The sequence below is a fragment of the Misgurnus anguillicaudatus genome, chromosome 5 (assembly GCF_027580225.2).
Source record: "Misgurnus anguillicaudatus chromosome 5, ASM2758022v2, whole genome shotgun sequence".
In the NCBI taxonomy this organism is placed as follows: domain Eukaryota; kingdom Metazoa; phylum Chordata; class Actinopteri; order Cypriniformes; family Cobitidae; genus Misgurnus; species Misgurnus anguillicaudatus.
In genome coordinates this window covers 39,534,166-39,555,196 of record NC_073341.2, presented here as the reverse complement: position 1 = coordinate 39,555,196, position 21,031 = coordinate 39,534,166, and the positions used below count along the sequence as shown (strand labels likewise).

The 21,031-nt window shown below is 39.2% G+C and overlaps 1 protein-coding gene across 1 annotated transcript in view; it reads left to right on the top strand.

The window, feature by feature from the left end:
- Positions 1 to 20,637, top strand: part of plxna3 (plexin A3) — a 197,094-nt gene extending 176,457 nt beyond the window's left edge. The window contains exons 21-32 of the mRNA XM_073868164.1: positions 302 to 444; positions 1,025 to 1,281; positions 1,512 to 1,578; positions 7,067 to 7,213; positions 11,814 to 11,973; positions 12,818 to 12,921; positions 13,063 to 13,159; positions 14,264 to 14,454; positions 15,823 to 15,992; positions 16,209 to 16,421; positions 16,540 to 16,690; positions 17,178 to 20,637. Coding sequence (XP_073724265.1) covers positions 302 to 444; positions 1,025 to 1,281; positions 1,512 to 1,578; positions 7,067 to 7,213; positions 11,814 to 11,973; positions 12,818 to 12,921; positions 13,063 to 13,159; positions 14,264 to 14,454; positions 15,823 to 15,992; positions 16,209 to 16,421; positions 16,540 to 16,690; positions 17,178 to 17,273 — 1,796 coding nt within the window. The 3' untranslated portion in view covers positions 17,274 to 20,637. The remainder of the gene's footprint in view (positions 1 to 301; positions 445 to 1,024; positions 1,282 to 1,511; positions 1,579 to 7,066; positions 7,214 to 11,813; positions 11,974 to 12,817; positions 12,922 to 13,062; positions 13,160 to 14,263; positions 14,455 to 15,822; positions 15,993 to 16,208; positions 16,422 to 16,539; positions 16,691 to 17,177) is intronic.
- The last annotated feature ends 394 nt before the right edge of the window (positions 20,638 to 21,031 follow it).

Sequence of the window (21,031 nt, the reverse complement as noted above, 5' to 3'; positions counted from 1 at the left end):
GTGTGAATTCAACCACAAATGATTTCAATGTTGACTATGTTGCATTATCCATTCAACTAAAATACTTTTAGTAAACTCAAGCTCATTTATCTTTAGCATGACAGCGATCCCCAATTTATCCAAAAGATAAGATTTTTTCATTTAAAAAACTTTTTTATTTATAACTTTGGGGAACTGCTCTGTATTTCTGCACTTCTCCGATCTCTGCAGGGTTGCCGTAACATTGCATAGTGCACATAACATCACAAACCCCTGAAGTTTCTCGTCTGATGGATGTATATCTTTATATTTTTTTACTCAGCGTTTGCCGAGCTCCAAACAGACATCCAAGAGCTGACCAACGACATGGATGGCGTAAAGATCCCCTTCCTGGAGTATCGTACCTACACCATGCGTGTGATGTTTCCCGGCATTGAGGAGCACCCGGTTCTAAAGGAGCTGGATGTAAGTGTGCCTTTAGGGGTTCGGTTCACTTTCTCTGTCCCCGGGTGCTTTCTGTCACCTGCAAGTGCCAATAAGTAGGTTGCCATAACTCATAGACTGTTTTCTTTTAATTCTTCTGCCAAAAAAAGAAAGCAAAAAATCCCACAGAAATACTTTAAAAAGATCCCCAAAGCTGCCGTCTCTGTAGTGAGGTTCAAAATGAATGTCCTTCTTTCAGCGTGCTTTTTAATTAAAACCTCGGGCAGAGTGAAATCATCAGCCTCGCGAGGTCCCGGTGGAATAGCCGTCTGGAGACGTGCCTTACCAAAAAATGTTTTGAAAACAGTCAGCAAGAAAGAACAATGCTTCCAACAATTAAATTTCACAGCGGATGAGGGGTTTTTCAAGCGTGCGTTCGGGCAAAATTGTTGTGCTCGTTTCTTTCATCTCCGTCTGCTTTTTCGGTCTTTACGTTTAAAAATACAGCTCATCCAGAAATAACAATTCTGTCATTTACTCGTCCATGCTAGAGAGAAAATCACATGGATATATGGAGCAGCATGATCAACTCTTTCTTTAATCACTCCGTCTCTCTTGTCAGTCTCCGGCTAACGTGGAGAAGGCTCTGCGTTTGTTCAGTCAACTGCTGCACAACAAGATGTTTCTGCTGAACTTCATTCACACGCTGGAGGCTCAGAGATCTTTCTCCATGCGGGATCGCGGTAACGTGGCCTCCCTCCTCATGGCGGCGCTGCAGGGACGGATGGAGTACGCCACCGTGGTGCTCAAACAGCTGTTGGCCGACTTAATAGAGAAGAACCTGGAGAACCGAAACCACCCCAAACTTCTGCTTAGACGGTATGACAGCTTCATATCACACTTCCATGCATAACAAAAATTAAACTGAATGAGTTTGTGATTCAACATCATCTAACCAGAATTGACTATAGTAACACTTATCATAGTTTAAATATTGTTGTTTAAAAAGGCAAACATAACTTTTACTTTTGCTGATATCTCGCTTTGTCTGCCAGATGCATAAATGTAGCAAACCTAGTTTGCATTTATTGATTTAATTTATTTTGCAGAACTGAATCTGTGGCTGAAAAGATGCTCACCAACTGGTTTACATTCCTTCTTCACCGTTTCCTAAAGGTAATAAAGGGTAGAGCATTTCATACAGTAAGCAATGCAAAGCTCGGAGATCACATATATTAAATGCACTGTAAGTCCTTTTGGTATCCAGTGCATTAAGTAAATAAATGTAAATGTAATGTTATCTCCTCCAAAATAAAAAACGTATAGTCCTGCATGGACACAATTAGGTACTTATTATCTGAGAAGATTTTGACATGTTTAGTAGTTGACTCATCCAAAAGTTGCTAATAAATCTCTGTTAAGCCCACGCTTCAACTCTGGAATGCCGCAGCTTTCACCCAACCCTGACATCACCCTCCTTGCGGGGCCACGAGGGCCCACATCCGGTCAGGTGTTCAAGCTTATGTCGTTCACTATCCTAACACCGCTGTGTTACACGGACGTAGATTGAAGAGACTATTAGTGTCAGAGGCACAACTTCAGGACTGTTCTGCATTTCGGGCTGGATTGCCTCATGGAATGTTGCTCTGGCCGGCCGCCCGGTGTCTTTAAGTCCCATCAGTGCAGATGTTAAAGTGTTTTGGCCGCTACACAGAAGTAATTACACTGAAATGCTTGCTCAGGCTTACTCATAGCTCTATTGCACAGCTTGGGTGTGTGTGTAGTTTATAATGCATTTCATATTTTGTAAGCCAAAGCATTTGATATGTCTATATCTGTTCCATACTGCATATATATATATAGCTTACATTAGAAGTCCTTTGGCCAGGTTTTTCAGATATGGGAGCAAATATGATTGGGGTTTGGATTGTTTTAGGATTTAATTATTATTATTATTATTATTACTATTATTATTATTATTATTATTATTAATTCTTTCCCTGCCATTAACAAGCTATTTCATCAATTAAAGAAAATGCTTCCCTGCCAATGACAAGTTTTTACGGCAATCCATTTCCACTATTATCCACTAAGTGGTACTCTTACCTACCAAGCCCCTATTGTGACATTGGAGTAAAAAAAATCTAAAGTTTGGTTTCATGTGCTCACGCGAAACCTTCATGTGCAGAATTTTTTTTTAAAGTTTAGTTTTGCGTGCGCACGTGAATCTATTGCGTGCGCACGTGGATCTATTGCGTGCGCACGTGAATCTATCGCGTGCGCGCGTGAATATATCGCGTGTGCGCGTGAATATATCGCGTGCGCGCGCGAAACTATCACGTGCGCACGCGAAACTAGACTTTATCTAATTTTTGCTCCATTTCCCCTTAGGGGCTCCGTACCTACCCAACTTAGAAAACACTGAAACATCCAGTGAACAGTAAAAACTCCTTCAAAAAAATCAATTATATCAGCTTTTTGCTCTAAATATTTTTACCATACCCATACTGCCTTACAAAGGCTAAGTGCAGTAACTACGCAAACACTGAAACAGAGAAAAATGCCCTTAAAGTTTTTTACACCAGCCAGTCAAACATGTTACTGCAATTTTGGCACACACATTTCTCTGAAATGGGACAAAATTGAACCAGGAGACTGTCACAAGACACAACAGATCTCACAATGCCCATTTTAACCATTAACTCAATTTTGACCATATGCGTAGTTACTGCTCTTTGGCTTTGTAGGGCAGCATATTTAAGAGGTAAAAAGAGAACAAAGATAGGATAAAACCATAGACTGTAAAAAAAAAGATGGACGACGCGACGTCACCTCCCACCATTGTAATGAATTGAAGCCAAAAATGTCCGACCACGGTCGCCGCCATGTTACGTAAAAACGTCAGTTTGGAGCCAAGGCATGCGCAGAAGGAATCGTCCGTGGAGCCAGAGGCGGAGTCGTGGTATCAAACTTCCACCCAAACGCTCGCGCGACCAATTCAACCACGATCATAACGACACGCCCGTTTTTATAGCATTAAATTACTAGCTAAAATGAAACTTACCACAAAAATGAAAACTTGAACATATATCAGCGTGATAACAACTACTTGAAAGGACCAAAACCATCTTTCGGAAACTTTTATTGGAACTGTAAATCATTTTTTTATTTAGAGCAGAGTCCCATTCATTTCAATGGAGAGGGCGGGGTTTATGACTTGTACTGCAGCCAGCCACCAGGGGGCGATCAAAGAGCCAGGGGCTTCACTTTTTAAGGCTTAAGCTTTGTTTATACTTGCGCTTTGGTCCGCAACGCAAGCCTCCGCGGATCGCGCGCGCGTCTCACCAAACGGACGAGGCGTTTATAGTTAACACGCTCGCTGTTGCACTATTTTTTGAACCACCGGGCGGCGACGCGAGCAATAAAGTCAAAAACAAACACAAAGAAGAGGATAGAAGAAGTCGTCCGCTGGAACAACCCTAGTGCTTTTAACATTAGAGTTTGATATATATAAATATGAGAACATGAATAAAACAACAATCTTTTAAATATGTCTTTATTAAACATTATCATTTCATTATCGTTTTTACTAAACAAACAGTACAGACATCTTAAGGTTTGTATTTTATTCCTCATCCAGTGGTTCATTCAATACAAATATAACCCAAACATTCTGAATCATGTAAAATAATTCGTGTTTTAAACTGCAAAGTTTCCATACTTTACTTCCAGAGTGTCAGATAAATATAAACATTGTTTTGCTTGGATTGATCAAAGAGATACGTCACAGGCTTGCCTGCTTAGACAGAATCGCCTCGAGTTCGGTCATTTTCGGATGCGGAGCCGCGCGGAAAGTTACAAAAAATGCCGTGCACAGCGCCACGCGAAATGGGGTCTCGCGCACCAACGCGCCCGTGCGGACGCGTCGAGTATTAACAAAGCTTTATGAGGCACACCCGGATAAAACTTATTTTTAAGAAGAGGGTCTGTTCTTTTTCAAATGATTTATTGTATGTTTATTTATTTAAAGAAGAACATTTTCTGGAAGGCATTAAACTTTTGTGAAAATCTTAAAAAATGCTGGCGCTGGTTAGCGACTTTAAAAAAATGCTGGCGGGGAAAGAGTTAATGTACTGTATTATAGTTTAAGTATTCACCTCTTAGTAGAAATATGACCCAGTCTGTGCAGACCCAGCTAATTTTTTCGTGATTTACGGTTTTCTACATAAAATCATAAAGAACATTCTGTGAAAATATAATTTTCAAATCTTTAATATTGACTAAATAATGTCATGTCAAAGATTAAAATCAATTACTTAAATCAAACTTTAAAGCATAATATCTCATCACTAGATTATAAGACTTTAACCTGAATTTCACAGACAAGGTCACATATTTCTTGGTTAAATATAAAAGCTTTATCTTGTGCCATAACTTCATGATATGCATTTACACTGTGCAACACTGTGTTTAATTTATAAATACTTTATATAAAGCTAGCATGTCCCTGTAGCTTAAATGGTAGAGCTTAAATGCAGTGCAAAAGCAATGGGTTTGATTCCCAGGGATCTCTTTGGATAAAAGCGTCTGCCAAATGCATTAATGTAAATCTAAATGTTTTTGACCGTGACATCTCGTGTGTCATTTTGTGGTCAGGATGCCCAGACTATGGCTGATTGTAAGATGCTGGTTGTTTAGATTTACTTGCCGTTCGGCAGCGGTGCAATGGATGCTGGGTAACCCGCTCCTCCCGTGTTAGAAGAGCACAAATCAAGATGTCATGCTGTAATTAATAATGTCAAGCAGATCTCGCCTAAGAACTAAATAATAGCCTCCCCTCTGTATCGCTGTTTAGTCATCAAACGCTTTTAAATGGGTAATTGGAGACTTCTGCACACTTCACAAATGCCATCTGAAAAGAACCGTGATCGGCCGTCTCTCTCTTGCTTAAGGCTCCTCTCTCTGTCTCCGTATTGCTTTCTGCGTTATTTCTTTGCATCGCTCGTGTATTCTCTCCTCTGCTTTTTATGGATGCGTTTCGCCGGTTGTTCAAGGTGCAATTAAGCATTTTCCATGTGTGTGAAAATTACAGCTTGGTGTAAATTATTGAATTGCCATTCTGTGGTATTTCGCGCAGGCTTGAGTTTTTCCGTGTGTTCTTTAAAGGTAAAAGGCTTTCAAGGAGATGTATAATAGAAAACTGAATTGGCTTGCTCTTTTGAAATAATGTAGAATTTATAATGCAAAGTTGTAAATCAGTCCACCCAGACCATTTGCTGTAAGCTAAAAAACAAGGTGGTCCAGAAATCGGGACATAAGACCCCAATCACAAAACCTCATAGAAATGGAGAGTTTTTCCCTAAAAAGACACCGTAGACATTATTTAGCCAATCATACCAGAAGCTATTTTAACATTTGCGCGATTCTCATGAAATCCAGATTTAGAAGGTGTCCAGCATCAGAATTTTTTTTAAAAGCCCTTGAAGCCTTTTTTTGCACATATAAGCTCTAAACTTATTGTAACCATTATTTTTAGAGGATTAAAAACATATTTTCTATAGAATTATTTACATTTTTTTAGATTATCATTATCAAAAATGATCATTACCGCAACATGATATTACATTAAATATATGCATTTACAAACTCATGTTTCGGTAATGAGAACTAAAAAGTTGTCTAGGTACTATGACAAACAAAATTTCAACTTTTATCTGGAGAGAAAAAATAAGAACTGCTTACCTGGTAGCCATCTTGAGTGTCACAGTCAATTATGTGGCTTTCAACAATTTTTGTGAAAATGTTAGTACATTGGGGGCTTAAACAATGATTGAAAATTGTTGCGGAGGATGAGAAAATTTTTCTTGGACACTTATTCCTTATTATTGTTTCTAAATTTACCAATGATCACCAAATAGCACATGTTTCTTTACTGTAAATGTTTATAGTATAACATGCACTGAAGCTTTTTATTTTTTAGATTTTTTAATAATAAATATTTCCATGTCAAAGAACCCAAATCAAGTCACGTTGAACGTGTTGCGGTAATAAAAAATTTCATCTTAAATGTGGAAAAAACAACAAAATTGATTTGTATGATGTCATTTGAAATCATGTGCAAAATAGTACATGAAAAGATGTTTGTAACTGTATGCTTCTTATTTTGATAGCATTTACTTTGCATTTACTTTATTTTGTACATTGTGTTACTCAATATTTAGATTTTTTGCACCCTCAGATTCCAGATTTTCAAATAGTTGTATCTATAATATTATCCTATCCTAACAAACCATGCATTCATAGAAAGCTTATTAACCCAGCTTTCTATTGAAAGATGATGTATAAACCTCAATTTAAAAAAAATTACCCCTTATGACTAGTTTTGTGGTTCAGAGTCACATTATTTTTATAGTGCTCTGCATAATTTTGCATTGTTACAAAGCAGCTTTACAGTAAGTACTTATTTCTAAAGAGTTTCTGAATTATGCACAAGGGAAACAAAGAAAAAAAAAGATAGAATATGTTGTATTATTGGGAACGCCAGTTTATATAGTCTCTCTCTCTCTCTCTCTCTCTGTTTCTGTCTTTCTCTCTCTCTCTCTCTCTCTCTCTCTCTCTCTCTCTCTCTCTCTCTCTCTCTCTCTCTCTCTCTCTCTCTCTGCAGGAGTGTGCTGGTGAGCCTCTGTTCATGCTTTACTGTGCTATAAAACAACAAATGGAAAAAGGGCCCATAGATGCCATCACAGGAGAAGCGAGATATTCCCTCAGCGAAGACAAGCTCATCCGACAGCAGATCGACTACAAGCAGCTGGTCAGTGTTCCCATGGTTACGCCCCATACATATCCCATAATACCTCTTCCCGCCTCCCAGGACTCGTTGAAGGAGCATGTTTAACCAAACCTAGTGTTTGACTTCAGCTTAAATATACATTTATAGAAAGTAGAGATGCATAACGATTAACGTTTTTGTTTACATCATATTGGTGTGTGAACTGTGTATAATAACTTTGTATAGATAAATGCACACACATGCATGTATATACATATGTATATTTATGTATAATTTATATTAAATATAAATACTTCATATATAAATATATATTTTTTCTTAAAATTATACATGCATGTGTGCATATGTATATATACATATTTTTATACACAGTTCACACACATATATGATGTAAACAAAAACCTTTATTCTGCAATAGATTAATCGCGATATAAATACTTATAATATATATATATATATATATATATATATATATATATATATATATAATTTTTTTTTTTTTTTTATTATACATGCATGTGTGCATATTTATATATACAAAATTATTATACACAATTCACACACATATGATGTAAAGAAAAACTTTTATTCTGCAATAGATGAATCACGATTAATCGGTATGCATCCCTAATAGAAACATAACCACACTAGTACACTTGGTCTCTGTTTACATCGGGTGTTAAAGTCATAGTTGATCTAATCATCTAATCTTGTTATACCAAACCAGTTTTGAACCCTTGTTTAAATGCAAAGTAGATGGTCTACGCATGCTGTTTGGTACTTATAAGCCTTCATTAGCATTTACACTATACGTGCAATAGGGTCACGTGCGTTTCCAATTACGTCCAAATGTGCTGACGCATCACATTTTATAATGACAGAAACAAATCGGATCGTTTATCACGACACAAATCCACACAAAGCCGAAGCTCTCCGTTTATCCAACAGACAGCGTTGAAACCGACGCTGATTTATCCTTTGCTCCTAGATGTGCATTTTAAAACGTCTACACAAAAGATCGGGTAATGCACAGCCACCTGTTTCACCGAGAACAGAAATAACCGTACAAATCAGAGTGGACGCGCCGGGCATATTTACTGTCTCTACTGGCCGAGCATTGATTTTGAATGGAACAATACGACGAGCTGACCGATGAATGAGCTTTAATTTATGGCTCCTCAGTGGTAGTTAAAGCTACAGTATAAGACAGCCCATCAATTCCACAGTATTCAGAATAGATCAGCTTAAGGAGATCAATATGTTGCACAGTTATTCAGCGGTCTTGGCTGTCGATCCTCATGAAAGGCCCGTAGGGGACACCTGGAAAGGTCAGACTCACCTGTGTGCATGTGGGCATGTTTATTAGGGGTGTAAATATTTGCTCTCAATAGGATTTGATTATGATTCTTCACTAAATGATACAAAGCATGATGAATTATTATTTCAGTCCTGGATGCTGATCGATGGATACAGCGTCCCAGCTGTGCTACAGTGCTCGATCTACAGTTATGATAAGAAACACCTGTTCACCTACCGTGTGCATAACCGCACAGCACCGATAAGAGTTTTCATGAACATCTTAACGCGATTAAGTCCTTACTCTGATTATTGGAAACAATTACATTATTGGTGCACATGTAAACATAATGATCGAAACAGCTCAGCGCACCCGGATAACATCTGTGTGTGTGCGGAAGTCACCTTTACACCTTCCAACCCGTTTGCTCACACGTACAGCAGGCGATGAGCTCTGATTCTTACGCTGTTAATTGTTCATAAACCCTCATTTCCTCCCGAGTTTAGAGTTTCAAACTGATCCAGTTCTTCATCCAGAGCCGGGCGCCCTAAATATAGCTGAAGAAATGATATCATTTACTGTGTAATTGGGTTTCAATCGCAAACTCCTCACGGCTGGAAGAACGACACCAGTAACAGCTGCATTATTTTAATCACACAATTAACGCACCAAAGGTCGTCTCATGAATTTATATGGACTGTTGTCATGGGCTGAATACAGATATATTAAATGATCGGGTTCATACGGTCGACTCTTTGACACAGTTCACACAGAGCTGTTATTTGTATTTGTTATAGTGGGATATGCTAGGATTTGTTTATGCTACAGACACTGTAAATAATCTGAATTCAGCAGTATTTCATTTTTTATGTATTGCAGAATTGTAAATGCACCTTTCTTTATGAAGATATACTGTAGCAGCTACTCTATGGTGTTTTGATGGAAATGTCTGTGGTTGATATTTTTTTACTACCTACCACAAGTTTACCTCATGCTCATCTCATATATACCTACCGTATTTTCCGGACTATAAGCCGCACCGGAGTATAAGCCGCATCATTCAAAAATGTATAAGATTATATAAACAGGAAATATTTGTTTTTGATTATAATTAGCTTGTTTAAAAGTATACATTTCAGGCTTTCTTTGGATATGTGTATCATGTTTGTGTGATGAGTATTCGCAGTTTCAACTGATTTTTGTAACGTGATTTGAGAGACAGCTGGCGGAGACAGAAATGGCTGAATGCGCACCCTGTTTATTTTCTTTTTTTGACAAAAACACAAAGATCTCTTGTTATTGTGAATGTACACTAATTAAAGAGGACTTTTCAGAGTTTCAAATGATGTCAAACACGTAAGTGTTTGATTATTAATGATGGAGTATTTTAAGTTGATTCTGCTATGATAAGGAGAAAACACGTCAGACCCGTGTTTTTGGACCCCTGGGGGTTAAGATGAAATAACATATATAAGTCGCAGTGGACTATACGTCACGTTTGTTTAGAAAATGATTTCACAAAATCCAAGCCGAAGAACAGACATTTAATCTGGAAAGGCGAGTTATTCAACTAAACAATAGCAGACAGAATAGCAGGCTGAATAGATGTCTGTACATTAAAGTAATATTATCTGTTATTAAACGATAAACCATAGCATACAGAACTTACCTGGAAGGTTGAATAGGCTAGATTAACCGAACAAGCCAACTAGCGTGAATTTCGCAGACTCGTCATTCCGCGTCACTGAATCCATTAAATTACATAAATACAGGAGCAGCATATAGCGGACTCTCGCAGCTGTAGACGGTAATGTTGTCTCTTGCCTCATAAATGTCAAAATTAATTCATACATACTTAAACACATATGTGTCATTTTGTGTTTATTTTGTGTTAAAAGTAACACAAAATGTGTTGTTTCAATAATAATACGGAGATTGGTGATTTGTCCCAGAATCAATGCTAATGTGTTGTTTTTAACACATCCGTTCTAAGAGTGTATAAAGTAGTATTACATCCTTGATATCACCGAAGAGTCTTTAGTTTTATCAGATTATATTAAAGACAGATCAGCTCTAGCAATTGTTTCCGGAAAAACATGAAATCCCAGAGGCGTCCCGCGGCCAGAGCGAGTCACGAGCAAGCAACACACATAAAACATTATCCCACTATCTCTGGATAACTTATGATTTACTACATGTTCGTTTCGTTTACATTATATGCACTTACGCACCCATTACAACACACAGACATTTGATGCAGTTTTACTTACCGCCTGCGACGCATGACCAGGTTGGGATCGCCCAATTTCAACGTAATCCAGTGTTAAACAAACACACACGTACATCTCCGCTGCTACCCCGGATAAACAAACTATATCTATTGTTTTCATAATGCTGGCTTACTTGGAAAGCTGAACGAGGCTTGCTTTTCCTTACATCCGAAAACACACTTTTGTGATGTTGTTGATATAAAACAAAGCTGTCACGTGCAGTGATATCTGTGACTTTTACTCATAGGAACAATGCTAATGACCGTTCTCGCTCTCACTCTGATTGACGTGTGGGCGTGGTTTTCCTGGGAAAGTGCGCATAAAAGGAATATGGGGGTCAATGATACGTAACGGGTACCCATGTTTAAAAAAACTTTCTGAAACTTGTAGGAAAGAGGAGGTGTGAGTTTGGCCTAGAAATACTCCGTCACACACTCAACTTGTTTTTTAACACATTGCATTTGTTTAGCATGAGGATTAAACTGTGTTAATAAGACAGATTGCATGAAATAGCATTACCCCCCCCCCTTCAATTTTCTTAAGCTTTAGTAATGAAACAAATGCAAGCACATTGTTCTGAAAGGATCTGATAAAATCTTACAACATTGATAAACTGTACACACAGCTTTAAGTTTCTGTGTTATTTTCAGATGAGTCATGAATCTTTCTGGATCAATCGCTTCACGCAGTTTGTTTTTATAGATCAGTGACTGTTTGATCAAAACCTGCACATTTCACATATTTTGAACATCACTTTAGAGGGGGATAAATATTTCACCATTGACAGAACAGTTAAACTTGAGATGACTGTTATGATAAATCAAGCCGAAGCCGGGCACACGATCTAGATTAATCTTTAATACACCGGCACATCAGAGTGAAATAAAGCTTCCAGTCTCACTGCGTAAAATCTCGATCTTTACACACCATTTTAAGGCCAGCTGTATGTTTATGTGTGCATATTAGATTTCAATAGAGATGTTGTGATTTGATGGTGATGGTCATCTTGTCTGTCAGTTTGGTGTTAAAGTCTCTCTCTTTCTCTCTCTCTCAGACACTCATGTGTATTCCTCCAGAAGGGGAGGCAGGTACGGAGGTCCCTGTTAAGGTGTTGAACTGTGACACAATCACTCAGGTGAAGGACAAACTGCTAGACGCTGTGTACAAAGGCATCCCGTACTCACAACGACCACAGGCCGATGACATGGACCTTGGTAAATAACTTTCATTTACATTTACGCATTTGGCAAACGCTTTTATCCAAAGTGACTTACAGTGCAGTACAAGTTATACATTGTATCAGTATATAAATCAAACTTACAACTAGAGGTCTTCACAGATCCAAAGAAATGTACCCGACACGAAATGACCCGAATCACTTTTTACCCGAACTCGACGTGCATAAAAATGTTTTTTAAGAAAGACCCAACCCGAGACAAACCCCAGAAATTTAGACCCAAGTCTGACCCAAACCCAATTTTTTTAACCCGACTGGACCTGACTATAAACGGCACTGACGTGTCAGACAGAAAGAAACCCCGTTGCCCTTGAATCCAGGTTAGTCCGTTGCTTTATTTATTTTCCTTTGTTATCTGATGCTGACCCCAAGGTTAGCATTAAAAATAAATAGACAGGTCTGTCTCAACAAAAATTTTACCTATCGCCCGCCACACCATGTCGCAAGCGCTCTTGGCAAACAGAGGGGGATTGGAAAAGGACTCGATGCACACGTGCGAAATAGTTTGGGTCGTCTCAAGTCCGTTCAGCAAAAACACATTCCTCTTACATTAACTGAGACCCAATGCCGCTATTATTATACCCGACCCATGTCCGAGGCAGACGTGAAACTTTTAGACCTGAACACACTCTGGTTTTTGGATCTAAGTGGACCCCTAAAGACCTCTACCTACAACCTTTTGCACTGCTGATGCAGTACTTTACCCAACTGAGCTACATGGGTATCAATGTTTAAGAAAAGCATTCAATTCATAAATGGAATATGAAATCAAAACAAGAAACATTACAAAACTAATCCAGATCATCTTTATTGTCATGCAGAATGGCGGCAGGGTCGACTGACCAGAATCATCTTGCAAGACGAAGACGTCACCACAAAGATCGAGAGCGACTGGAAGAGATTAAACACGCTGGCACACTATCAGGTTGGGCAACATTTCCTGGCAGCTGCTCTAATATTATACACAAACATCGTAATAAACATTGCAGCTTTTCTATTATGAGCTTTATGTCTATCAAAAACAGACTTCCAAATAATATTAATAGTTCTGTTTTTTCCATTTCAGGTGACAGATGGATCTTTGGTGGCTCTGGTTCAGAAACAAGTCTCCGCTTACAACATCGCCAACTCCTTCACGTTCACTCGCTCACTCAGTCGATACGGTAAGCCACACGATCCTCGGCTTTTGCCGTGTTTGTCGAGCGTATCATGAGGACTTACGGTATTTTGTGTCACAGCGAGTGTTGAATGTCTGACTGGGATGCTGAATCTGCTGTCATCTGTCGTTGATGGGTTTTAAACCCTTTGAACAGTTTTTGGCCCTCGTGGATGTACTTCCACTGCGGAGGCTATGTCCAATTAAGGGGTTTTCACACTGCGCTTAACCCTGGGTTATCTTCATTCTAAACCCTGCTTTTAACCCTGGGTTAAGGAGCGTTTCACACCTGTAATTTGAAAGCGGTGTTAGCACCGCTTTTTACCCAGGGTTATGAAACCCTGCTCTGGAGCAGGGTTAGCACCGCATTTGTGGTGTTAACCCTGCATTGTGGTGCCAAACGCATGCAGTGTGAAACGAAGCAGGGTTAGAATGTTATGATTCGAATTAAACACAGTTGAAGTAGCTAATCAAGGCTTGATAATTACAGACAGGTGTGTTGAAACTGGGTTGGAGACTCCTGACCCAGGGTTTAGGAATGCACAGTGTGAAACGTCAAATTATGAATACCCAGGGTTATCTCTTAACCCCTGGTTAAGTTTGAACAGTGTGAAACATGAAAAAAATAACCCAGGATTCCGTTAACCCTGGGTTTAGAATAACCCAGGGTTAACAATTTCAGGTGTGAAAAGCCCTTTACTGTACATACAAAGAAGGATCAGTTTGGTGTATTAGTTTATGTAGACAAGTACACTTGTACGTAGTATGCAGCTTGGAGAGCTCTTTAATAAGTAAATCTGTAACTTCAAAGGCGACAGACAGGTGGAAAAATCTATTTCATTTCAAGTCCATTCATTTCATCAGAATTCACAGCAGCGTTGAAGAGAAAAGGATTCCTGTTGCCCTCCAGATTTTTGTTAAGAGCATACAGTACAATAACACGGGCTGACTTGGCCAAATCCTAACCCTTTGATTCAGCTCAATGAAATTTGGAAAATGGTTATTAAACGGAAAACTTTTAAAAACACTGCATTCCCAGATGCACCGAGATATCTAAACAACAGCGCTTTCCTAAGAAACTGATTCATCTTTATTGTATCATTTGTTTTAGAGAGTCTCTTAAGGACATCCAGTAGTCCGGACAGTCTGCGGTCCAGAGCCCCCATGATCACTCCAGACCAGGAGACGGGAACCAAACTCTGGCACCTGGTGAAAAACCACGAGCACGCAGACCAGCGCGAGGGCGACCGCGGGAGCAAGATGGTGTCTGAGATTTACCTCACACGCTTACTTGCTACAAAGGTATGTGAACGTATTTTAATTTAGTTAAATTTACATTTAATATTAATCAGTCACAAACAATGTTATCAGATTTTCATTTTGGTAAAATCACTTTATTCAAAGATATTGGATATAACAAGATTGAGTACTGATATGGGAAAAATGCAACACTCAATATGGTCGCACTTTTATTATAGTCCCGCCTTCCATGATAAAAGAACCAATCATCAATCGATACCGAATGCAGATTGTCTGGGGACGGTCTCTGTGCATAAGGTTATAAATAAAGGGGCAATCTCTCTCTTAAAGTGACTTAAACTGCAATTCATCGACTGGCCACTAGAGAAAGGCTTCAAAAGATAGACCTTCATGCCAAAATGCCCAACTTTACAGCAGAAAAATATGTTTGCAGCCTGGTACAAAAAGTGGGTTTGGTTTATATAGCTCATTTTGCCCTTTGTGACAAATGTGAGGGGGTGAATTTTTGTATCTCCTAAGTTTGAATTATGTTAAACCCTAAAGTTCTGCATAATTAAGGGGCGTGGCCACTTGAGTGACGGGTGGATTGGCGCTTCTCTCACCACATTTTGGGTTATCCCACTTTGGGCTTCAAAAATGCTTCTTTAAAGCACGGGATATACTGCAAGATTTTTGACTGTCCCAGTCTCCCAGACGAAAGATTAGCATTGTGAAGCAATCGGCGCAATTTCTTTGATCGTGGCTCTTCATTGGTGGTCCTATGTCAAGCGGTGAGAAAGGTTCAAAACGACCATTTTCCCGGTCTTGCATCCAAAGATAGCCTAGGATAGTTTTCTGACAGTGTCAGAAATTCTGCATGATCAACGCACAGTGTGTTTGCTCTACGACCTGGTATTTGTTTACCACTAGCGTAGCACATGCTAGTGACGTTTTGCTAATTTGTGACGCAGCCACCGAAGCCTCCGGCTAAGGTAATGATCTTATAGGAGTGCCAAAATCCTGCAGTGTATCACGGGCTTTAGAAACCTACGAGTGATGTCATGGACACTACGTCCATGTTTTACACAGTCTGTGGTTATAATGCACAGCCTTTATTGCTTAAAAATATATATTTTACAGTTATATACATTATAGACATTTAAATATGTTCTCTACTAGACATATTTTCATTTAAATGGCCTCAAAAATGTATTAGGTATTACTGTTACAAGTTCAACTTATATTTGCATGTTGGCTGCTTTATGATGGCCGCTAGCGTAGCTTCAATCTGCTTTGAGTATAAACTAAATTTGAATCATTTAAAAAACTTTATTGCCACAACAACTTTTTTCATTTTTCAAAACCATCTGTAAAAAAATCTTAAAACAGACCTGCAATATGTAAATGTTACGTTATTGTTTGGTTTTGCAGGGCACGCTGCAGAAGTTTGTGGACGATCTGTTTGAGACGGTGTTCAGTACGGCCCATCGCGGCAGTGCTCTTCCGCTGGCCATCAAATACATGTTTGATTTCCTGGACGAGCAGGCAGATAAACGTCAGATCACCGACCCGGACGTACGGCACACCTGGAAGAGCAACTGGTGAGATCCCGAGCGATTCCTGTCTTTGACCTCATTTCCTGTAACATACGATGAAGCCCTACTGGGTTGGCAGTTCAATTGTAGTTTGATAAATGCAAGAAGCTCTCGGTGCGTTAGACAATAACGCATATCTGCACGATTCAAGACTAACCACCATGACTTAAAAGCTTTTTGGTTTATTTTGGATGTGATCACATTTCTTTGTCTCTGTCACAGCCTTCCTCTGCGGTTTTGGGTCAATGTGATAAAAAACCCGCAGTTTGTTTTCGACATCCATAAGAACAGCATCACGGATGCCTGTCTGTCTGTGGTGGCTCAGACTTTTATGGATTCGTGTTCAACGTCTGAACATCGCCTGGGCAAAGACTCTCCTTCGAACAAGCTCCTCTATGCTAAAGACATCCCCAACTATAAGAGCTGGGTGGAGAGGTGAGTATATCATAAAATATAAACTAATATTACATTGTTTTGCATTAAAGGGGGTCACCATTACACTTTGTAATGTATTATAGTATAACCAGGATTTTTATATGACTCTGTGTTCAAGATATTACCGAGACATCAGCAAGATGCCAAGTATTAGCGATCAGGACATGGACGCCTATCTGGTAGAGCAGTCTCGTCTCCATGGCAACGAGTTCAACACACTGAGCGCGCTCAGTGAACTCTATTTCTACATCAACAAGTACAAGGAAGAGGTGAGACTCCGACTATTTATTCTCAGCTGAACACATATACACGTATATCAAGTATCTGGAGGGGTTTGAAAAACAAGTCAACAAGCTCGGGTTTTTCAAGTAGCGATGTTGATATATCTCAAGGGCATGTTCAGGCGAGTACGGAAGGTGTGTCACTCTCATTTAAACAGAAGTGTGTGTGAACAAAAGTCCAAAACAGAACCGACACCGCATTTGCTTCATCAAAGCGTGTCTGTACTCGTGACTGGTGGCGTATATCAGACCATCACTGGTTTAAAGATGCACATGAGATTTGAATTGAATTGCAAATGTTGTTTCTGTATTAGCGGTTTGATCTTGATGAATGTGTGGCGCGATATCTGATGAGGTCGTTTATCATTGTCATTACGAGCTCTACCGAGCGTCTCCGACTCAGAAAGATGTAGAATATTGAATTATTACACGGGTTCGGCCCTCAGTTAATGGCCTCTCTCTTTCTCCCGTACAGATTTTGACAGCACTGGACAGAGACGGCTATTGCCGCAAACACAAGCTACGACACAAACTGGAACAAGCCATTAACCTGATGTCTGGCAGCAGTTGAGGATAGTGAATGATGGGACGGGAGGGGAGGTTGAGCGTTTGGGGGTTGGGGAGGGTTGACATCGGACGGACTGATTCATGGTAGAAGATCCGCAGCTCGTGCTAGCATGAGGCGAGGCTAAAACACTGGACAATCAAAAGAAACCACAGCACAGCATACGAAGCCCAATGTTTTTCCGGACCAGAACCCGTACGCCCAAACGCCCCGCTCCCTAATGCCTCGGCACAGCTTGGAGAAACCTCTGTCCTGCGCTGACCTCTCTTCACACATCGCTCGCGTCGAAGCAACTGCCTGACAAACTTTTATCAAACACAGATCGGACTACTGTGGATCAGACACATTCCAATGAGAAAGGTGCACGTGCTGTTGGAAGCTCCCGGAGTGCCGAGATGGTGCCATGGAAAAATAGCCGCAGACATTAATTCCTCATATTGACAAGATTTCTGGAACATTCGCGTGCGGGTGCAATTATGGCAAAAAATGACCAAATGTTGGAGAGAACTGCATTATGGGTAGTGTTGAGGCTGGGCAGAATGAGAGGAACCTTCACGTCCTCATCTCGAAAATGCCATAGACGTATAAAAGCGCCTTTTTCTGTCTTTTATTCGTTCTTTCTTGTGATTCTGGGGGCCAAATGGACCTCTTCTGGAGAAGAGGTATGGATCAGCATCTTTTGATCATTTCTGTCGCATCCGGAAATGACACTCGAACCCTTGCCGACGTGTATCCCCGGGAAAGGCATTTATCCTAAATTGGGGGCCTTTTCCCTCCTTGTACCCTCCCGCGCTACTTGCTTTTTTGTACACCGCTGTGTTACTGTGAGTTTTGGAGTGTTTACTCCGATTTCTGTGGTCCAAGATTGAGTCACTGAGGACCGAGTGCTGTCCTTCGGTCAGGCATCTTTAATGTAGTAAATCCATCTAGAGCAATAACTCTCAAATAATCCTGCAAGCCATGAGTTTTAAGTTCAAATTCACCGTCCTGACTCGAAATTCCCAGCGTTCGTTAGCGGATACGTGCAGTTACGCCTAATTTTCGCCATCGTTCCGTTGTTCTGTCGAAACGTATTCACAATGCCAAGCACAACGAAAGGGCGACTGCTCAACTCGCTGATTGTTTTGTTGCCGTTTTAACAGGCCGATGCAATTTTTGACATTGTAGAGTAGCTGTAGGATTTCACAAATCTCGTACAAAGTCGTCCGCATAAACCTCACTGATGGGGTTTCTGCTTCATTGAATATGGAGATTGTATCCAATCTGTCTGTATACACAAACAACAAGGCCTTAAGTCATTTCCTCTTATCTCTGAAATGGGTTTGTTGATCTTTGCGACAGCAGTGCTGCCCTCTGCTGTCACGGAGGTGAACTGCAAACCGTCGGTTTTACTCCAGGTACTCTATATCTAGGTGGGAGCTTGAATCGCGATACGTAATTTGAAAAAAATATATAAAAAATTCTCTGTTTTCTATTCCTTGCTGTTTGTGGTTCTGAGTTCTGCCCTGTTTAACTGCGTATCGATTGTGTTTTTGGGTAAAGTCACAAACAGAATGTACAGCATGACACATTTATACACGTTCCCCTTTTAAACACAAACAAACTTCAGAAGATCAAAGCCACGGCTACAGGGAGATCTATTTGTTTTCTATATAATCTTGAAAGTATATTCATTTTAGACTTTAGCAAGGTCGGTTCAGGCAAATAAACATCCACCAAAGCATTCATAATATGGGATAAAACGGTAGTGAAATCCATTGGGGCCTTATTAGTTATACTTTGAGTTTGAATGTAGATATTTAATGATCATTACGCTTTGAACAACATAAATAGTATGAACATTATTTTTTGATGTTAAACATTATTTTCTTTATTTTTTCACCAACAAAAATTTTAGCAGGTAACATACATTGCCGAAGTTAATAATTAAGTTATTTTATAGATTTTTATAGATTTTTAATTCGATCTAGATGTGGCATCATCAAAAGCCCCATTTTTGTTTATCTCAAGGCTGAAATGGTTGAAATATGAGGACAGGTTGTTCTCAACTAAATGTGGGACTCATTTGCACATGAAAAAGTTTTAGGATGATAATTAAGCAGTATCCTTTTGAACATTTGCTTTTTTTGGGTGGGGGAATGGGGTCATCTCATGAATCTGGCTCATCATCGGCATTCTTGCAACACGATACGCATCCGTCAGGAATAGTTTGCCAGAGCTGCGCAGTCAGCAGCGCAGGTGTCGTCTGGACAAACCACTCTCAAAATTAAACGCAATCATAAATCTACTTAAAAAGACTGAAAAATAAATATCAGTGCTTTGATTTTGATTTAGCACCCACATCTTCAGGTTTACATCAGATACTGTGAGTTAAGCCAAACGTACTGTGGGGGAAATGAACTTAGCTTGGTTGCGAACATACGTAAACGTAAAGTTTTTTAAGTTAAGCGCAACTGCCCAATATGGGGTGTATTTGGATAGACCGGTCGAGAGCTAGTGACGCCTCGGCCGATAGCCATATATCAGATATCGCTTTCATACAGCAGAACTCAGAGCCAAATGAGGCGCTTTGCGTTTTATTTCGTCACGTGGTGAAACGGCATATTATTAAAAGCACCTGTAACTTGTGAGAAAGAGGAAGGAGCGAGTGAAAAAATAACTGTGGTGTTTTTTTTTCAGTAGATACAGTAGAAGAAAATGTCTGTTTTAGATTCATAACTACATTTCAGTCAGTGTTGTAATTATAAAAGAAGAAAAAAAAAACATTTTGTCTCAGATGAATTACTTCTAATTTATTTGTCGGTTTGTCTCTTTATCCCAAATGTTTTAATCGATTTTATTGTAACAGACTTGTTTACAGTTTCAGAAATATATGGAGTTTATTAATGTGTCTGAAGAGCTTTGTGACTGAATGAATGACTGGTTATTGGGCAACTGCATTGCCTAGTCCTTAATTCTATATAAATATATAAATATATTTTGTATAATTATTGGACTGAAATGTTTTTTTATTATTAGTTTAAATTATTGTTTTAAGTTGGTTTTTATTTGTTGAAGGTATGATATTGAGTCTGAAACGCTGGCTGCAATGAAGTGTTTTGTATATATTTGCATCTTTTTTTTACGCGGTGCGAAGTTTTTTGAAAGATTGGATTCTAACTTAATGTTCAAAGGACAAGCATGGTGTTTTTTATTTTGTTTCGTTTTTCTTTTTACATTTTGCCGATTAAAAGATATGTGGATGATGCTGTATATTTCTTGAATGTTTTTTTTTTTTTTTTGTATATATAATCATCTGCAAGGACTATTTTGTCTCAAGAGCTTGATGTTTTCATTCAAATAAAGACAAGTGTCTTGGTGAAATCTACAATTTGCACCTGCTGTTGTGAGACAAACTTTCAAGTCTTTTTGATTGTGTCCCTACAGAAGATTAAAAAATAATTACATGTAACTTGCAGTGTTGAGGCTAACGCATTACAAGTAACGTCCATTATGTAATAATATTACTTTTCTGAAGTAAGAGTAAAGTAACGCATTACTTTATAAATGTACACATTAAAGGTGCAGTGTGTAAACTTTAGCCGCATCTAGTGGTGAGGTTGTAAATTGCAACCAATGGCTTAGTCCATCGTTCAACAAAATGCATGGAGAAGCTACGGTAGCCGCCGCAGTACAAACATGTCATTGTCGGAGACAACTTAGTAAAGAAAATTTGTCCATTAAGGGCTGTTGTAGAAACATTGGCCGCACAAAATGCCGACTTC